Source organism: Quercus lobata, chromosome 2, assembly GCF_001633185.2.
Source record: "Quercus lobata isolate SW786 chromosome 2, ValleyOak3.0 Primary Assembly, whole genome shotgun sequence".
NCBI classification, from domain to species: Eukaryota; Viridiplantae; Streptophyta; class Magnoliopsida; order Fagales; family Fagaceae; genus Quercus; species Quercus lobata.
Genome location: NC_044905.1, coordinates 94756665 through 94776439, shown reverse-complemented (window position 1 = coordinate 94776439; position 19775 = coordinate 94756665). Strand labels below are relative to the sequence as shown.

Here is a 19775-nt window from a genome sequence, read left to right as displayed (position 1 = left end):
GAGCATTTATGCAATATGATTTTAAAAAATCTGAACCCTCTTCTAGTGTTGCAGCAGAGGCTATCTTCTGACTGGAATGTTATTTCAACTAGACATCATTCCTTGCATAGATGATTGAAGCATTGTCACCTATGCACTGCAGATGGAAAGGTATTTCATTAAGCAATATGTTATAAAATGAAATATAATAGTTTCGGTAGAATGTGTACCAACCTTGTTAATGATATTGACCATTCCATAACTTGTTCATATCCTTATGCTTTTCTTGGAATGCAAGAGCCCTTTAGTTTGGATAAGATTCCAGAATTAGATCTTAATTTATTGAATCAAATTCCATTGTTAATTGCCAATTAATAATTGGTTCTCTATCATGGGTGGAGAGATGTCTACCTATGCTGATATTTTTCTTCTATTATTGTTGTTATTGAAGCCACTCTTAGGAATCTCTTTTGTTTTTTGTTTTTTTGTTTTTTTTTTTTTTTGGGTGGGTTAATTACTCTTTTGGCAATTTAAAAATGCAGAAGTGAGACCATGCATGAAGGGAAGGCTGCCAATGCTTCTCAAGTTCTTAACTACTACAAGCACAAGGTCATGATCTGTCAAGAAGCAAAGCTGGGACTCATTCTTTAAAAAGTTGTAAACCTCCTGTTTGCAAGTGGACACAATTTCTTGATTTTTGAGAACGTCGACTGCTGAAATCAGTGGAAGTTAGTACCAAGAGAGTTTCTGGTGAGAAGCAAGCTTTCTATTTAAAGATTCAATGGGAAACCAAATTGCAATAGGCTTTCATGGTTTGATGGCTTAGGAGAAATCCATAGTCCCTCTGACAATTTTGGAAGCCTTATCCTTCTTACTTATGAAAGGCAGGGTGGCTGCACTTGAACTTACCAGTAGCTCTGAGGATTGCAGCTTTTGTTGTGGAAAGTAAACACCAAGCTGGGAGATATTAGTTGTTAAGAAAAACATTTCTTGATGTGTTGCATTCGAGATTTTCTAATTTGCGACTGTCCAGTGGTGAAACAGCACTGCAAGAAAGGCAGAGGGCGAGAGTGCTTCAAGAAAGGCAGAAGGCCTCGCGTTGAGATTGATAGGACGTGCATCTATGTGGTGAAGGAGGAGGAGCAGCAATAATTGGGTAAAACAGAGAGCAAAATGTACAGAAATAAACATATTTACTCCTAGGTACAACATTTTAAAATTAGTACCTCTCATCCTGTGTGTTTATATATATGCAATATTATTTTTAAATATCTGAATCCTGACCCTAGCTAATGCTTCTAGTATTGCAGCAGAAGCTATCTTCTCAACTCCTAAAAGTTCTTCTCAAATTACAAAATTTGGAGGTACGATAAACTTTTGGGTTGTAAATGTTCAATTTTTATTGTTACTTTTTTCCTTTTTACCATTCTACTTCTGCCACTTTGGATTTTCAGCTCAACAATAGTACTTATTGAAGAAATTAAAGTTGTAATTTTTGGTGAGTGTTGCTTCAGATTGTGTGTTTATATTGCTGATTAAAGTCGATTTTGTGTGGGCATATATCATCGTGATCACAATTAGTAAGATAAATTTTGGTCTCACCACCAGATTATAGTGATCTCATATGTAATACTTTATAACCCCAATTGTTGTTCTTTCTCTTGCTTGTTTCTCAGTTTGTGCTTCCATATCATTTTTCTTTTTCTTTCATCTTTAGTTTGTTTATTGAAAACGTAGTATGCCCAATGATGTACACCAAAATTTTGTTGAGCGGTTTGGCACAGTTTTTTAATTCATTATCAACCCTTTGCTCAACACCACTTTTCACTACCACCAAAAACTTAGTAAGTAAGAAGATGGAGTTATTGTAAAACTGGTAATAGAGATCATATTTGCTTTGGATGTTCCTTAGGTAACAGAAGAGATGTAAAGTTGGAATGATGATATCAATTAGAAAGTAAACTCTTTGAGCGTAAGAGTTTCAAGTAAATTGGCTTTGACCGCAACTATGTGCTTCAGCTGGTTAGACAGGAATGCTCGAGTATATAAAGACAATGCAAAAAGTAAAGAGGCAATAGTCCAATCAATCATGGCAAATTGGCCAGTGTTAGATGCAGGCTTTCTATGCAAAGATTGAATAGGGAACCAAATTGCAAGAGGCTGCTTTCGTTGGATAGTTTAGGAGTAATCCATAGTCCTTAGACAATTTATGAAGCCTTATCCTCTGTTCTTATGAAAGGCACGGTGGCTGCACTTTTACTTACCAGAAGGTCTGAGGTTTGTAGCCTTTGTTGTGGAAAGCAAACACCAAGCTGGGAGATACAAGCTGTTAAGAAAGACATTGCTTGATCTGCTACGTCAATTTTCTAAGCTCCCAGCTTGGTAATTCTTCAGCGTCCTGTTTGATGCTCTTTTTATGCAACTTTTATGTTAAACATCATATGTACTAATTGCAAGTTTCAGGCTTACCAGTTAAAAAATTATCTTTATGGATTCTGTTGACTAACCACCACTTTGACTAATAAGTTGAAAATTGTTGTTTGAATCTTTACTTTCAGCCATCAAATAATCCTGGCTTAAGAATAATCTGGACAGCATTGCAAATTGTACTTGAAATTATAGCTTTAAGATATACCACTATGGTGAATACTAAATTTTATTATCTGGTAAGGCCATCATTTTTTTTCTACTTTTGGAATTTTTCTTGGTAGTGAAGCACAAAAATTTTAGCGTTAATTTGTAGTTTATTTTTCATATATATATATAGTTTATCTAACTCAATTTCATTTCAAATTTTCAGCTGCTTTATGATTGAGGGTTGGATGCAAAAAGTGGGCCAGTCGTCCAGCATTAGATTGGTTTATTGGATTCTTGCAAAGATGGTCACATTAGCTAAATTCTGGTATCAGGTAGTAAAAACTATTGTGTTGGTTTCTTATCATTTTTAACTGTGAAGGTCAACTGAAATACAAAAGTTGATCAGTAAGGAAGATACATTGACTGAATTATGCTATTTGGGATGAAGGTTAATTGATAGTGTTTTTTTCTCTCAAGGCTCATATCCACTTTCAAGGATTTCACAATGGACCAATAAAAGAAGGGTCAATACTTCTTTGCTTGATGAGTATTTGGGTGCAGATTAAACCTCTCTCAATACCACCTGACCTTAGCTGTCAATTTGAACTTATTTAATAGTTCCATTCAGTAAATGTATATTAATAGGAAGAACTTTGATGCAGCTATTGAATGAAATGAAGCAGCCTATTTGTAAGGATACATCCCCAAACACAGGGTATAATATTGAAAACAACACTCAAGAATCTGAATTTATATTTTGCTGACACACATTGTTTTTAAAAACACGCTCTAATTATAGGATAGACATGAGATTTAGATTGAAATGGGAAGCTATGGCTTCATATTTTTATTTGTTTGAACTGGATTCAAATTTTTTAATTTTAGTGAGGCAAGACGATTCACCTGATTGCAGGTTCTATATCGTGATGTGGAACATGTTTATCAGTGGGTATGTATGGAATGGAGGGATGGCTTTTCAATACTATGCCTGATTGGAATGTTATTTCAACTAGACATCATTCCTTGCACAGATGATCAAAGCATTGTCACCTATGCACTGCAGATTGGCAGGTATTTCATTAAGCAGTAATAATATAGAATGAAATATATTATTTTCAGTAAAATGTGTACCGATCTTATTATAGATCTTGACCATTCATTCAAATATGCATATTTTTACCCTTTCTAAATTCTGGCATCAGGTAATAAAATGTTTTGTCTTGGTTTCTTATATATCTTTGTTAAGTGTGAAGGTCAACTGAAATACAGAAGCTAATCAGTGAGGAAGACACATTGACTGGCTTATGCTATTTGGGAGGGACTTTTTTTTGCAGATATTGAATGAAACAAAGCAGCCGTTTTGTAAGAATACATCTTCCAACAGAAGGTATAATATTGAAAACAACACTCTAGAACCTCAATTTATATCTTGCTAACATTCAATGTGTTTCAAAACAAACTCTAATTATAGGATAGACATGAAATTAAGATAGAAATTGGAAACTATAAATTCATATTTCTGTTTGTTTGATCTGGATCTAAGTTAATTTTAGTATGACAAGATGGTTCACCTGATTGTGTTTCAATGGGAACAACCTTTACTCTTATTATATGATCTTTAAGAAGTAAAAAATCATTGCTATAATAGATCTGGTATATTGCTTTGAAGTATATCTTGTTAGCTGTTTGTTCAATCTTACTTTTTCCTTTTCTTCTCCATTTTATTTTTCCATGTTTCTCTCTACTTTCCTTTTTATGGTTTGCCCAATTTGAATCTCTAGTGAGCTTAAAGATTGAGGAATGAAATTATTCAGGCCTGTGAGGGCAAACACCTAATTGACTTTTCATTTGTGGTTGTGTAAATAAAAATATCAGTGCCCCTTTCTTATATCCTTTTTATCTTTCGAAACAGAAGCAAGTTAGAGATAAGTACTAGAAATTTGTGAAGAATTCTTTCATTTTCGAAGTTTTGTCTTTAGATTAGCGTATGGTATAGTACTTTCATTTCTATAAATATAGAACAAAAAACCAAGGTGTTAGTTGTCACTGAATTTTTATTTGTAAATTTTCAGGCAAGTTTTACATTGGTTATGTGATCTAAAGGAGGCTAACCAGTTATTATAGATATTGTAAACCATTGATACATGGAAATGGCAAAGTACTTCCACTGTTTTTGCAATTGTGGTTATTACAAACAGTTTTCTTGTCTTCATTTCATAATGTGCCACTGTTTTACTTGTTCTGCATATTCTATTTTGGTCTTTGTAAATAGTATAGTGCCTCCACTCCCTTGATAACAGAATGGGTCTTGAATTTCTCAACAGGCGTCTGCAATTCCTATAAGAAGCTTTTGGAAGCAATTGCCATAATGCCAAAATCCTTTCTGTCTTCTATAAATTTCCTGCCCATCGAGCTTGAGCTGCTAGTAAATTGTAATATCTATCCTTTTAAGCACTTATATTAATGAGAAGACTTATTAGGTTTGCTTTACAGCTTCAGATCGTGGTAATGATGGAGCTTATAGTCTTTGAAATCCTGACTCAAACTATTCAGTGGTGAAAAATCTTACTACTTGAGAGATGTCTTATAATGTTGCTGCTTGATTCTTTCACTCGCCTTGCCTTGTCCATAAAAAATTTCCCAATGAATACCTATTGGTTTGGGCTTCCAGAATCTTACTTTCTTTGAATTTTTGGCTGTCATGGAAGATGGAACTTCTCCATTTTGAACATTGTTTAGCTTACCACATTAAAACATTTCAAATATAGCCAATCTATATTGAACATTGCTTGTGATGTATTATTATTAATTTTTTTTTTTTTATAAGAAACCAAGCTTTATTAAAAAGAACTAACCTCAAACCATACAACCCAGGGCATCCTTTGTGATCACATATAGCAAATGATCAAGTAAGGCCACAAGGGTATGTTTTGGAAGATTCTTCAAGCAACAGTAGAATCTTTTGATGGACCATAAATATGCATGGGGGACCTTAATAACATTCTAGAGCATGGGATAAGATGGGGATAGTGTAGGTGATACTCCAAACAATTTTTTGAGTGATTCCATGCTATTGACTTGGGTTTCAATGGAAACAAGTATACCTGGTCAAACTAAAGGTAGGGGCAAGAAATGCATCAAAGAGAAATTAGACGGGAATGTGCAATGATGCTTGTGAATTGTGATTTATTTTAGTTTCAAAAATTTGATGCAAGTGTATTCTTAGACGAGTTTGCACTGATCCATATAGAATTTCAGTTTCATGTCCTTTTTTTTTATTAGAAGTAGGAAGATTTTGTTTATTAATTTTGGAAATTAGAAAGTGCCACACCCACCCCTCATTAGTATGGGGCAGTGAGCAAGATTTGGGATTCTATTACTCGAGTCTTCACCTAATAGACAAATTTTGGGAATAAGAAATGAAATTCATATTTAAAGATCTTAGTTGTTTTTGGAGGTGCTTAACAATAAAATATATATTTTGTAGAAGATTTTTGAATTTCATTGAACTAGAGGAGGTGCTTTAAACCATGTTATGGAGAGGATGTGTAATATCCTGACCCAAATTATGTGACTAAATTACATAAATTATGTGATTATTGTTAATATTCTAACCTTTAATTAGGTTAATTTAAAGAGTGAAGTCCCTAAGTAATAAGCTTGATTAACTATATGTTGCTCTTTATTATTAAATCAAGACATCAATCGATTTTTGGTATAGAAAATTATAGGTTCTGCTTCTAATGATTGTACTCTTTATCATCAAACTAAAACACCAATCGATTTTTGGTGTAAACGGAGATTGAACCTCAGATCTCGTATTCAACCATCAGAGATTTTACCAATTGAGTTAATTGGAACCCATAACTATATGTTGCATAAGTGATATTATGTAATAGTTTAAAATACAGTCAACACATCTGATATCGGGCCAATTCCAACTAGATCCAAGACATTTCAAAACTAATCAACTTGGTCTATAAATCCAACATGGTCACTAAAATGTTACTCATTTTTATGCTTTCTATTACAGTGATCAAGAACCAAATTTGTCAGTTTTAAAATGGTTTAGACATTAACCCAAATTTCAGGGTGTTAACCGTATTTTACCTTAAGGGCAATTAATTATGACATCTATATATAGTTACATGGTTAATGTTGTAAATATGTAAGTTAGATAAGGGTAATTTAGTATTTCCACATGCGCGCCTCTAACCATCAAATGATGACAAATGTAATACCAAAAATAAGCCCAAAGACCAACACCTGGCCTGTCCATCTCATTTAGGTCTCTACTCTCTATACCTTCGCAAGGAAGCAAACTCGAACAACCCAGAAGGCTATAAGAAGCTCTCGGCTCCCTTTATTCCTTCTACTGTCTTCGACAAAAACAATCGATTCTACCATTGTTCCCCTCAGACTAGGTAAGACTTCTAACTACCAACTCTTTTCTTTTGTACCCATCATTTCTCCATGGGATTTTTAGTAATTGGGTTATTGGGTGTTTGTCAAATCAGAAAATTTTGAGAAAAGAATTTGTTAAATTTTGTGATCTGCAAGTGGCTTTCTACAAGGGTGTTGGGAAATTTGGAAAAACTGGTAAGACTGGTTTTGAAAATATATATATGATGTGTTATTAAGGCTTTGGAAGGAACTGATTGTTCATTACTTGAGGGTGTGGTTGTGGTTGTGGTTGTTGTATATGAATCTTTGCATGTGATTGAAGATTAAGCAATATTGGGGTTTTTTTTTAATTAACAAAAAAAATTCTGGGAAATATTCTTCAATCATTAATAGAATTTTTTTAATTTAAAATTTTGAAGAAAAAAAAAATTGGACATAGTATTTATTGGGAACTGATTGTTCATTACTTGAGGGTGTGGTTATGGTTGTTGTGTATGAATCTTGCATGTGATTAAAGATTAAGCAATAGTAGGGTTATGCTGAAATTTTCTGTAATTTATTGGGTTTCAAAAAAGTGATATGGATTGTTTATAAATGATGTATAAAAATCCACACATGAAAAATACGACTATATGCAAATTTCTCTATGATTTTTGTGTGAATATGTGTTGCAACTGCCACTGTGATAGATTCTGCGTTTGCAACGCAAAATAGTTTGTATTAAATTCTATTTTGTGAGTTTGGATGTTTAGGGTAGTTCCTATGAAAGCTAAGAGTAAGACACTGTATGGTTGTAATGGAATCGCTCTCACAGCAGCAATTTCTAAGTTGACTGCAATTCTGCTAGCGCGGATTTGAGTATGTTGGCTTGTATGATTTTTAATAAATCATGACTTTATGATTATGCTCTGAGAATGTTATGGCATGTTCTAGACATCTATAAGAGTCACTCTGTCAATTGGCATGAAAATTGGAGTGATTTGATAGCCCATTTGGATTTTGTAAGTATATCCTTCTGGAATAGGCAGTAAACAGCAGGTGACATACCTATCTATGGGAATTTATATTTAAAGCTAGGGTGAAGGAATTGAGCTGGAAATTGGTATTCTTATCATTTGGTATGTCTAGAACCTAGATAAATTTTGTATGCCTTGGTTCTACTGTTTAGTATCTTTGAAACAATGTATGGTTGTATCAGTATGTTTGAAGTTTATGAAGGAAGTTGTATGATGAATTGTAATTGCCAAGTTGGTTGCTATGAGTTCCTTGAATATGATTTAAGGGCTTAGTAAGGATTAGTTAAGATAACATAAGAGGATTATGGTCATGAGTGTTGATTAGACTATTGTGAGCTGTGGTTGGAGTTAAGTTGAAACTAAGATTAAGTTAAAGTTAATTTAGCTCCTATACTTGATTTAGGTGAAGTAAGGGAGGATAGGTGAAGAGATCTGCTTGAGACTCTAGCAACCCAGCTGCTGGATTGAGGTAATGGATTATGCCATGAAAATTTAATGCTCTATGTTCTTAGTATATGTATTTATGTTCATCAATGCTTTTAGTTAACTCATATTTGATATTTGTTTACAAATTATGAATATGCATTGATTCAAAACCAGTTTTGAGATTCCTAAGTTATGATATGTTTGGAAAAAATAAAAGCTTTTAACTTAGTAAGGAAATGATTATTATGGATAAGTTTGATTATTATGGATAAGTTACCCATATTATATGCATAGCTTATTATTTTTGGCAATTATTATATAAGAATATCTTTACTTATATATAAAAAAACAATTGGTTTGCTGCATCTTTCAGGGAATTTGAGGTTGTGAAAAAGTTACATTTCTACTGTTGGCAAAAATGTCAGAGGTGGAAAACAAATCCGAATCCATTAGTGGAGAAGAAAGGGTCAAAAAGGAAGAATTCCATGTTGAAGTGAAGACCAAGGATACTAAACCAAATGATGTGGTGGAAGAGAAGATGGAACTTGAATTGAAGACCAAATCAGTCGAGAAAGAAAAGCCAAAACGTAAGGAAGACCAGAAGAAGAAACATAAGGAGGGAGATGAAGAGAAATCTAAGAAAAAGGATAAAGAGTCAAAAGAGAGTGTGAAGGAGAAAGAGAAAGAGAAGAAAAAGCATGAAGATGGAGAGCAGAAGCAGGGAGAGAAACATGAACATGAAAAGAAGAAGAAAAAGAAGGAAAAAGAGCGTGACACCATTACAGATGAAGAGCAAAAGGAGGATGAAGAAGCTGGAGAGAGTCTGAGAAAAGAAGGGAAAACAAAAGAGAAGAAAGATAAGAAAGACATTGAAAAAGAAGAGAAGAGGAAAGGGAAAATAGATGATAAAGAAAAGGAAAAAGAAGAGATGAAGAAGAAGAAAAATGATGGGGGTTCAGGGGATAAAGAAGAGGACAGAGAAGGGAGAAAATCAGATAAAAAGAAAAAAGATAAGGAGGAGAAGAAGAAGAAGCACAAAGATGAAGACACGGAGGTGGAAAAAGAGACCGAGGAAGACAAAGATAAAATATTGAGTGTGAAGGAAGAGGATAAACACACAGGGAAAGTGGTGGATGAGAAGCATAAGGAGAAGGTAGACAATGAGAAAGATGAAATGAAGAAGAAAGATAAAAAAGAGAAGAATGATAAAGAAAAGAAGGTAAAATTCAAGGATGAAATTAAGAACGGGAAGGACAAGGAAAAAGAAGATGATGATGAGGAGGAAGAAGAGAAAAAGACAAAGAAGGAGAAGAAAGAGAAAAAGCACAAGGGTGAAGCAGACGAGGGAAAAGAAGATAAAGATGAAGATGAGGAGAAAGAAGAGAAGAAGAAGAAAAAGAAGGATAAGGATAAGAAAGAAAAGAAGCATAAGGATGAAGTGGATGAGGGAACAGAGGATGGAAATGATGAGAAAGAAGGGAAGAAGAAAAACAAGGATGAAACAGATGGGGGGAAATGCAAACCTGAAGTTATCTCCAGGGATATTGAAATTGAAGAAAATATTAAAGAATCAGAGGGGGGAAAAGGGAAAGAGGATGAGAAAGATGGGGTGAAGGAATGCAAAGAGAAAAAAAGCGAAAAGAAGGAAAAAGGTGAGAAGAAAAGAAAACTTGATGGGAAGGACAAGAAAAAGGGCAAGGATCTTGTCAAGCTAAAGCAGAAGTTAGAGCAGATTAATGGAAAAATAGAAGCCCTATTAGAGAAGAAGGCAGACATTTTACAACAGATGAAAGAAGCTGAACAAGTTGAAGATGGGAATCCTGTTGCTACTGAGAAGCCCACAAATGTGGCAGAGGCCACAACCAATCCTTAGAATGGCACTATCTACAACATGCTTTGCCCTATACCTTTTCAAATTATGTAATATATGTTAAGCCGTAAATCTTTTAATTTTGTGTGAATAAAATGTGATAATTTTCAATATTTCAACACAGGTCTGGTTTTAAACACTTGTAAGTAAAATTTTCTGCTATGTAACAAGTTCTTATTATGGTCACATCATTGCAGATGTGTTGTTAGGTAAAATAAAAATTGACATTGCTCAATTAGCAGGTGCCTGAATAAATATTGTATGCTTGGAACTGGAAGAACAAACAAAGAATCCTGTGTCTCCCTCGTCACATCACTCCAAATTTACTCACATTTGTGGTTTGAAAATATTCATTGCTGTGTGAAATCATTTTTGTAATGATGCCTGGGCCAAAGAGGAAGCACTCAAGTCGAAGATTTTGTCAAATTATAACTACCCCTTGTTGAAATCTTCCCTCTTTCACAGGGCAATTCTGATGGTTATTCTCTCAATGCAGTTTATTCATATTGCTTCTCCCTCCCTCTGTAAATCGATTATCTTGAACCTGAATACGCAATATACAACCCAACCATTTCAAAATACTTTTGACTACACAATATACAACCCAACATGACAAATAAATGCAAGGGACAACATTTTTTTCTAAAGAAAGAGCATATAGGCAAATTAACATCATAATCTTACTTGTATTTGATTATTATCATTGAGGAATATAATCAAGAATAAGGCATATTGTCTTTCCATAATGGAGGGGAGAGAAACTCCCAACAAATATTTCCTGTGTTACTCAGGAGCTTTACAGGTCAACAACTGCTTCCACTGTTATTGCTTTGTCAAGGAAGAACTTTACCAAGATCTCTTTGTGAGAATAATTACCTTCAAATTTATCAATTATCACTTTTCTCAGAGGATCTCTTTAGCTAGAAGACCACTGAATGTATGAACCATCTTCTTTAGCTTCTGTTTTAGGGAAAAATGCCCATACACCCCCTGAACTTTAGAGGAATGGTCATTAGACCCCCTAAACTTTTATTTTGACCAATTTACTCCTTCAACTTTACACATCTGCCAAATCACTACCTGTTAATTTTTTGTTAAAATTCTAACAGAAAATGCACATGAGACACACATGAAACAAAGGAGAGAACTGTTTTTTGAGTGAGGGAGATACGGTTGATCAAAATGGCCATTTCGTCGTTCAACCACAATATGGATCCACACCAGACACATCCAAAAAAAAGTCCCAAATCTATAAAACAAGTTTCTTTCAATTTTAAGAAAGTTCTAATGGATCTGGATATGAGGGATTGCGCCGCTAAAGCTCCCTAGGGATTTCCTAGAAACCCAAACATCCGGAGGTTTTTTGTTTTTAAGTTTTTAATTGAAAACAAAAATTCTGGGTTTTGAAGAATTCGGTGTTGTTGGGATTTAGAATTGGATGTGGGTTTTACCATTTTGGTTAGTTTTCTTTATTGGGTTGGTAAAGATTGTTAATATAGATGGTGGAGTTGGCTATTGGGGTTGTTGATTACTGCTCCCAAAGAATTCGTCCAGAGAATGCTTCAAGGGTAAAAGAATTGAAAGTCCAACATTCCATCCTTGTAAACCATGCTTCATTGTAGGAAAACAGGGTCTCGAAACTAAGGCATCATGGGAAATATTTAGAATGAAAATATCAGTAAAATGGTGGCTCTTGAACAGGAGATCCATATTTGCAGCTGGACGGTGCAGTGGGACCATAAACGGCAGGACAAAGACTTCCAGCCCCGGCGGTGGGAATGCCACAGTGGTGTTCTAACCATTGATCTCTCTTTTCTTCTCATCTTTTTTATTATGGTATTTTAAGCATCACGTGCGTCTCACGTGTATTTTCTGTTAAATTTTTGACAGCAAACTAACGGAGGTAGTGATTTGGCAGATGTGTAAAATTGAAGAAGTATATTGACCAAAATAAAAGTTTAAGGGGTGTAATGACCACTACTCTAAAGTTTAGGGGGTGTGTGGGCATTTTTCCCTTTATTTTATTTGGAAATCGCATGTTCATCTGACAAAGGCCAATTAACGATGGACAATGAAACTATCAAAAAAAAAAAAAAAAGGTGATTTTCAAAATCTATGTTTCAAAATTCACCAATAATATGCAACTATCAAGTGACTATTTATCTATGGATATTTGAAAGGTTTGCGCAAGTGAGATTGAAGTTATTTCTCTTTAAACAAACTATGGTCATTAATTCAGAAATTTAGGTAAACAGAATAAAAATATGAGAAAGGGTGAAGAAAAAAAGTTAATGATTTTTCTTTGATGAAGCTTCTTTGGACTATAAATTCTATAAAAGTAAACTAAAATTTCAAATGATAATAATTTGAAAGGTTACATTGCCTTCAAAGTACAAATTCAGGGATTCATAATTTTAATTCAAACTTGAAATTTAAGCCCACTAAGTTCAACACAACACTTGATTTAGTAGTTATTGTTTTTGGTTAACTGTAGAACTTATAAAGGTAAGGACTATGTTCTTGTCCAAATTGAACAACCAACTCTTTGACATTTATGCTCCATGGCAAAACAAATTGACCCTGTTTGAATATAATTGAAATCATGTTTTTAATATGTTTGGTTGTGTGTAATTGTATGCAACAATAATTAGCAAAAGATAAAATTGCTTATCTGACAACCCATGGCCGTCACCCGGCAAACTAAAAGATTCAAACAAATTTCTCATTCTTTCATGAATTTCGGTCTTGATATTAAAAGTACGAAAATTGAGAAGAAAAAAAAAAAAAAACATAAATGGAGAATTGTTCTACTTACAAAAATGGAGAAGAAAACAAATCCCTCCTCCCAAATTTATGCTTGTAAATTTATTTCACCAAAAAAAAAAAAAACCAGAGTCCAAGTATAAAAAGCACTTAAAATGGACCATGCTGAATCCTACTAATAGATCCCATCACTTCCCAGGTACTAACAAAATGACCTTGTCAAATAATTCTAGGGTTAATTGCATTTTTCTCACTTAACTATGTGGTACATTTCAATCCCCTCAAAAATTTAAAATTGAACAATGTCCCCCTGAATCATTGGAAATTACCCAGTTATTTACTACAAATTCTAAATTCCATTAAAGGAAGAATCTAATTGATATGGGGATGGGCTAAAAGGGTACAAACAAAAAGTGCAGATCTTGCCTGCAACCATTTAAATAAATACTAATTGACAACATCTTGTTTATTTGATTACATATGAATAATGGCATGACAACCAGAAAGTTACATGACAGTAAATAACAATGGAAGGTATACAAAATAGTAAGCATAAGAAATTTCAGATGACATCAAGAACAAATATGCATATGAAAATACATACATGTTTACAATATTAAGAAGTTGCGAAGGGTAAGGATCACAAAGATGATCAACTCTGTATAAACTGAAGATTTTTTATTAGATTATGAGAATCATCACCTTATTCTTATTGTAATGAATGCATCTTTTTTTTGATTGAAACTGATGATTTAATGATATTAACACGGTCACAGTTGGTACAGACTTCTTGCACCCTGGAAGGAAGGCAGTTAAGCCGGACGAAATGGCTTCTACCTTTTCTTGTGTCAAAGAAGTTGGTGTCAATGCCACCCTTGTGCTGTTCATTGTTGTGGAACATATTTTATATATAATTATTTATGAACAAGTTCTTTTGATTTTAGAATTTAAATATAATTGACTATTGATTTAAAGAGCTGGAGAGAGGAGAGAATGCAAAAACATTGCTGACATAGTGTTTAGATCCAGATCAGAAATATGCCATGACTATTTGATATTTAAAGAGGATGAGATTCCTTATGTTCCCCATACTTCTTAATATAAAGAGGATGCCAATAGATGGAACGCAAAATGCTAGATTGAACTATCAATTAACAGTATGACCTCTTTTGCAAGGAAGAATGGTTGCCTCTCCTCTACACCCAAAATCCAAGTACCACACTCGCTGAAACAGCTTGCCTTCCAAACCACACCCTCTCATTTCAGAGTTTGATGACCACTTGTGCAGATTGAGGGCTTCCGAAGCTGCTTCTTTGTCACCTTCATTAACAGCAACAGGCAACAGACTGAATGGCATCCAGGATTTACATGATTGTGTCAGTAAATTGCTTCAGCTGTCATTCACTCAACAAGCCTTAGCGCAAGAGCAGCACAAGACATGGTTTGATGAGCTGTTACATGAATCTCTTAGACTGTTGGATCTGTGTGGAATCGCAAAGGATTCCTTATTGCAGACAAAGGAATGCACACATCAACTTCAATCAATCATGCGAAGAAGACGGGGGAGGTCAAATGGAGCTTATAAGGGAGATTGAAAATACTTGACCTCCAAGAAGGTGGCCAAAAACGCAATTCACAAGGCCCTAAAAGGCACGGAAAGCCAGTGCACGAACAGAAACCAAGAGATTTTGAACATGGTTAGCATGTTGAGGGAAGCAGAATTGGTCACCCTCTCAATGCTTGAAACCTTATTTTCCTTTATAGCGGGGCCAAAGTTGAAACCAAAGTCCAACAGCTGGTGGTTTGTTTCCAAACTGGTGCACCCAAAAAAGAATGGTGCGTGAGGATGCAAAAACAAACACAAATGAACTTGAGAAAGCACATGCGGAATTGCAATTTCTTATTGTTCACATTACAAGAAAATCTGATTGCGCTGTGCATCTTGAGAACATACAGAACTTGCTGGAGAAATCAGAGTCGAGCATTTAGGATCTTGAAAAAATGCTTGAACAACTATTTAGACGTTTAATTAAAACCGGAGTTTCCCTCTTCAACATCTTCAACCACTAATCCAAAAGTCATGGGCAACCGTTTTGTTTTTCTTTGAATTACAAAAAAGTCATTGAGATCAATAGTTGATACTTGTATATGAAATAGATCTACAGCGTAATTTCTCTTCTAGTTCTAAATCAATATAATATAATGTAAAATCATTGCAATTGTATTTGCAATTTACCCTCTTCTAGAGGATTTACTTTAGTGCTGGAATGTTAAAAAGTACTAATATACCTTGTGCCATTTTAACATCTTCTAATGCCTTTCCCATACCAGTAAACCTCTAAGACAAGATGTCAGCATGGTTTTAACAAGTTTTGGGAATATAATATTGAATGTTGCCTTAAATAAATTATAGTACATAGTTTTAACAAGCTTTTGAGGAGATTTCTCAATGTAGCACCCATAATAAATATGTTTTCTATTAATAGATTTTCTTAATACTCTTGGGGATAAATTTGCCAGCATAAAAATTTTCCAGGCTTATCCCTGTTGCCCCCAAATGTGAGCTCTTTCGGTGCATCACATTTTGCCATCATATTTGTGTTTAACTTGGAAATCTTTGGCTGTGATATCTATAGGAAAGATTTAGCAGTCACCAAGACGCAACATTCATCTTTCCAAGTTAATTATCAATAATATAGTCCCTAATCCTGCAGTTGATTTCACAGCTACTGTTAAAAGATTAAAATTAAAATTCATCACCTTGTTAAAGGATCAAAAATAAACCAGGAATTGGTTAAAAGATGAAAATTAAGCAAATTCTTTTGGTCAAGTATAACTTTTCCTTCGTGATAATCTATCTTATAATTGAATTGAAGGACAATGCTTCAACACGACACAATATTGCTCTGACACACTACTATAAAACAAATACTAGCACATAATTGAGACTCAAATTTCTCATGTCTAGACTTTATTTTAGGGGGGGGGGGGGGGGGGGGCTGGTTTGGAACTCATTCCTGCAATTCTATTTATTAAATTGTCACCTGTTTTGCATTTAGTAAATAAATAAATAAACCAGAAATGCAGACAGCTGCATAAGTCAATTTTACAAAACACAAAAATATCAGCACTTTCATCATAATCTGCCATTAAAATGTGAGATACTGATTATGCAAATGTGATTCATTTCCAAGGACCCAGTTTCCACATAATACATATATAATTATTTGAAGATGGATTAATGAAGAGTATGCTCAACATCTATTGAAAAAACAAAACCAAAATCACATTTAGTGCACATAATTTAATAACAGACAAGAATATCCACAGAAGGAATCTGTCAGCATAATGACAATGGACTACAAAATGCTTACTTTTTTTATTTTGGGTACCATTTGCAGGAATTCTGTGGAATATCATATAAAAGGAGTCCTTTTATGAAGCAGTTGAAGAATCAACCAAGACAACAACCTAAATATCTTTACCGTTATGCAGTAAACTGGGTGCTAGGAAAGCCCTTTGAGCAGGGGAAGGCTGCATGCTGCTTAACCCAAAACCAAAATGAGACCTTGTTCCTCTATGGCATTTGTATCCTACTTGATCGTAAAGGATGGTATAATTCGAGCTGCTTACATTTCTGAAGTAACATAAATCGCCATCATATTTGTACACTTGTTGTGTACTGCCCAATCCACTGACCACCAAGTTGTTCTTTACAGCCATATAGCCCTGTCCATTCTGCACATTTCTGAGAGAGCCCTCTGAGAATCCAAAACCAACATCCTTAGACTTCTTCTCAAAAAATCCCAAAGTGACATTTTCAAGAGATACAGAAGTTCCATTTCCATCATCCAATTCGTTGTAGTATAAATAAAGGTCAAATTTTTTGTGGGATTCTATTGAGTAAACAGAAGATGATGGCATCTTTGTACGAACACTGTCATTGAAATGGATTATTTGATTCACAATCTGCAAATCCCCATCACTTTCTATCAGCATTGAATTATTGTACCTAAAGTTTTGAATCCAATTTGTTGTGATATTCCCATGGGAGGACTTCACCCATCCAGTCGAGGATATGGACCTGGTTACACTATTCAAAAACGTCCCATTTAAACCCTTAAAGTCAGATACTAAAGAAACAACAAGAGGCGAGCTAACATGCTCCAAAAGGCTCGCTTCAATTTCTGTGCTCTTGCTGTCCAACCAAAGATGCAAGTTTGCATCAATGTACCAAACATTCAAGGCATTCGTCACACTAAACCCAAACTTATGGCTCTTTCCATCAACAATATTCCCTAAAAATGGTGTAATCTCAATATTATAAGAAGGGAGATCAAATGATCCGATACCAGTAATGGGCCTCCATAAGAGGGGATTAATCCCTCCAGTAAAAATGACGGTAAATGGCCAAATTGCACCGACCACCTGACCATCAAGACTAACTAAAACCTCCCTAAAAGGCCCATTTCCGGCTGCACCCGTAAGATTGTTTGCCTCAATGTACTCATTGTAAAAATTCGAATACCAAAATTCATCATTCTCATGAAATGAAACATACACCTCCAACACAGCTCTATAAGCATTTTGTGGAATCTTGAATTCACTCAATGCAATATCAGTGGAACTCTCAATTTCAAACCACAACCCATCATTCAACGGAAGGTTCCGTGAAAAGGGTATGATTAAATCAGCCGGGGTATGGTATTTAGACACTAAAGCACCCAACTTTGACACATCATTTTCTTCAGCAGGATAAAACTGAATAGTTATATTCACATGGTACACTCCAGTATAAGTTTTAGTAACAAGATTACCAAGATAAACAGCAAGTGTTTGATTCTTCATGAGCAAAGAATAATACCTTGTAATGTCCTTCTCAACACTCCAAACAATCCCCGTAGCCCTTGGCTCAGCTGTGCAGCTACGAAATAGTTCAGCCCCACCAAGCCAAACCCCAAAAATCCGGTCATACTGCCTGCCTTTGCAAGTAGCATTCCATTGGAAGACAATCTTGGAAAACTTCTGAGATGGGCAGTGTGAGGGAGGTGTGTAGTTTGCAAGAACTGGAGGGCTGCCATAAGTGTAGCCAAAGTCATGTTGAAGTATGTGATAAGAGCAAGGCTTTGTGTTGGGAAGTTTGATGGGTTTTGTTACTTCAAAGAAGAGAGTTGGTGGGGTGTCATTGAGAGGTTGTTGTTGGGACTCAGAGAGATCTAGCTCTTCTCTAAAGAGGCTTTTCTTGTGGAAAAGATTGGCTGTGGAGAAGAGGGGGTTGTGAAGGAAGAGGAGGAGAAGGAGAGAGTAAAGCACAGAGGAGGCCATGAATGGTAGTTAGAATTAGATTGAATCTGTTGTGTTTTCTTTTGTTTGTTAATTCTCTCTCCTCTTGGTGGAGACTTTAACTTTACTTTGTTTGGAGGAGTATAAAAAAGGGTTGGAAAGTTTTGGACTTTTCTTGTAAAATAATTGATCGGGAAAGAAGGGAAAAGAGAACGAGAATTTTGAATTGGAAAGTAAAACTCTGGTGCAAAATGGGAAGGCTTGAGGATTGGTCCGTTTGTTTTGTTAACTTAGCCCTAGGGGAAAGTGAAATACAGAATAACTAGAAAACAAAGATTACAAGACAGATCTCTTCCATAGTGATTGCTTATCAGTGGACAAGCAATGTCTTCCGAGGTACATTCATTGGAATTTACCGATTTATGATTAAAAAAATAAAATAAAATAAAGAATGCATAATTACTCTTTTTAAAAATTAAATTATATACTAAATAAAGTTATTATTTTATATATTTTCTCAAATTTAAAGTTATGATTGGTTTTTTTTTTTTTTTTTTTTTGAGAATGAAGTTATGATTATGTTAAGTGGCTACTCTCACTAATTAATAAACTAATTTTATATTATTTGTTAGGTTATATTTCCTCAAATTAAGGGATATATTTAACAATTATTTAATTTATGTAAAAATTTATTATTTAAACTTCTACAAATTTAAATTCTATTCAAATTAAAAGTGTATTATAAAAAATTCTAAACTTTAATCTCAAACAACAATGAACATTTTCTTTCTTTTTAAAAAAAAACCATGTTTTGATTTCTATTCCAACTAAAAATCAATTATTAATATTTTAAGAACAAATAATTAATAAGTTAATTGTATATTATTTTTATGATATAATTCCTCAAATTAAGGGATAATATTTAGCAATTTTTTAATTTAAATCAAACATATTATTAAACTTCAACAATTTTAAATTACATTCAAATTAAAATTCTATTAGCGAAAATTCTAAACTTAAATCCTAGATAAAAACCATGTTTTCTTTCTAAATATATAAAAATTTAAAAATCTAAAAAAAAAATTTACAATATGGTAAAGCCACTTGACACAATCACGATGTCTAAGCCCCCTTTTATTGTATAGTATATGATTTCAAAAAATTTAAATTCTATTTAAGCTAAAAATCTATTGTAAAAAATTATAAATTTAATTCCAAACAACTACCTACATTTTCTTTCTTTAAAATAAATAGATAAAAATAAATAAATAAATAAATAAATAAACCATGCTTTGACTTCTACTCTAACTAGAACTCTATTATCAATACTATCCTTTGAGAACGTGCTCAGCATGTGCTTAGAGGCTTTTCTATTTTTTTTTTTGTAAAAATTAATAATTTGCATCTATTATGATTTAGAAATATATATATATATATAAATATATATATATATATAT

General features: G+C 33.9%; 4 protein-coding genes across 7 annotated transcripts in view; 3 read left to right on the top strand and 1 right to left on the bottom strand.

Moving 5' to 3' along the window:
• LOC115977324 (putative disease resistance RPP13-like protein 1) overlaps window positions 1–3165 on the top strand; it is an 87178-nt gene extending 84013 nt beyond the window's left edge. Inside the window, exon 7 of one of the 2 annotated variants that reach the window (XM_031099120.1) lies at window positions 3034–3165. The gene's annotated coding sequence lies outside the window, so the exon portion shown is untranslated. Of the gene's footprint in view, window positions 1–46; window positions 70–3033 lie in introns of those variants that run through there. The other variant, XM_031099123.1, reaches the window with a different exon arrangement.
• Window positions 3166–6821: 3656 nt separating this feature from the next.
• Window positions 6822–10510, top strand: LOC115977323 (DNA ligase 1-like). Of its 3 annotated transcripts, XM_031099110.1 has the most exons (4): window positions 6822–6980; window positions 7074–7155; window positions 8380–8445; window positions 8776–10510. In XM_031099110.1, the coding sequence occupies exon 4, from the start codon at window positions 8821–8823 to the stop codon at window positions 10273–10275; it is 1455 nt and encodes a 484-aa protein (XP_030954970.1). In that variant the 5' UTR covers window positions 6822–6980; window positions 7074–7155; window positions 8380–8445; window positions 8776–8820; the 3' UTR covers window positions 10276–10510. The 3 variants fall into 3 exon arrangements, with proteins under 3 accessions (XP_030954970.1, XP_030954969.1, XP_030954971.1); XM_031099109.1 differs by lacking the exon at window positions 7074–7155; XM_031099111.1 differs by lacking the exons at window positions 7074–7155; window positions 8380–8445.
• A 3052-nt stretch (window positions 10511–13562) lies between these two features.
• LOC115973891 lies at window positions 13563–14630 on the top strand. The gene is made up of 3 exons (XM_031094132.1): window positions 13563–13569; window positions 13812–13917; window positions 14324–14630. The coding sequence occupies exons 1-3, from the start codon at window positions 13563–13565 to the stop codon at window positions 14628–14630; spliced, it is 420 nt and encodes a 139-aa protein (XP_030949992.1).
• A 1643-nt stretch (window positions 14631–16273) lies between these two features.
• LOC115977322 (peptide-N4-(N-acetyl-beta-glucosaminyl)asparagine amidase A-like) lies at window positions 16274–18582 on the bottom strand. Its single transcript, XM_031099108.1, has one exon. It carries the CDS (start codon window positions 18358–18360, stop codon window positions 16507–16509), a length of 1854 nt encoding a protein of 617 aa, XP_030954968.1. The 5' UTR covers window positions 18361–18582; the 3' UTR covers window positions 16274–16506.
• Between the last annotated feature and the right edge of the window lie 1193 nt (window positions 18583–19775).

Bases quoted from the DNA above. Each gene is read 5' to 3' on its own strand.
- LOC115977323 (XM_031099111.1), top strand. From the start codon at position 8,821: ATGTCAGAGGTGGAAAACAAATCCGAATCCATTAGTGGAGAAGAAAGG.
- LOC115973891 (XM_031094132.1), top strand. The intron at 13,918-14,323 runs GTTCATTGTTGT...CCACTTGTGCAG, and splicing joins GTCAATGCCACCCTTGTGCT to ATTGAGGGCTTCCGAAGCTG.
- LOC115977322 (XM_031099108.1), bottom strand. From the start codon at position 18,360: ATGGCCTCCTCTGTGCTTTACTCTCTCCTTCTCCTCCTCTTCCTTCAC.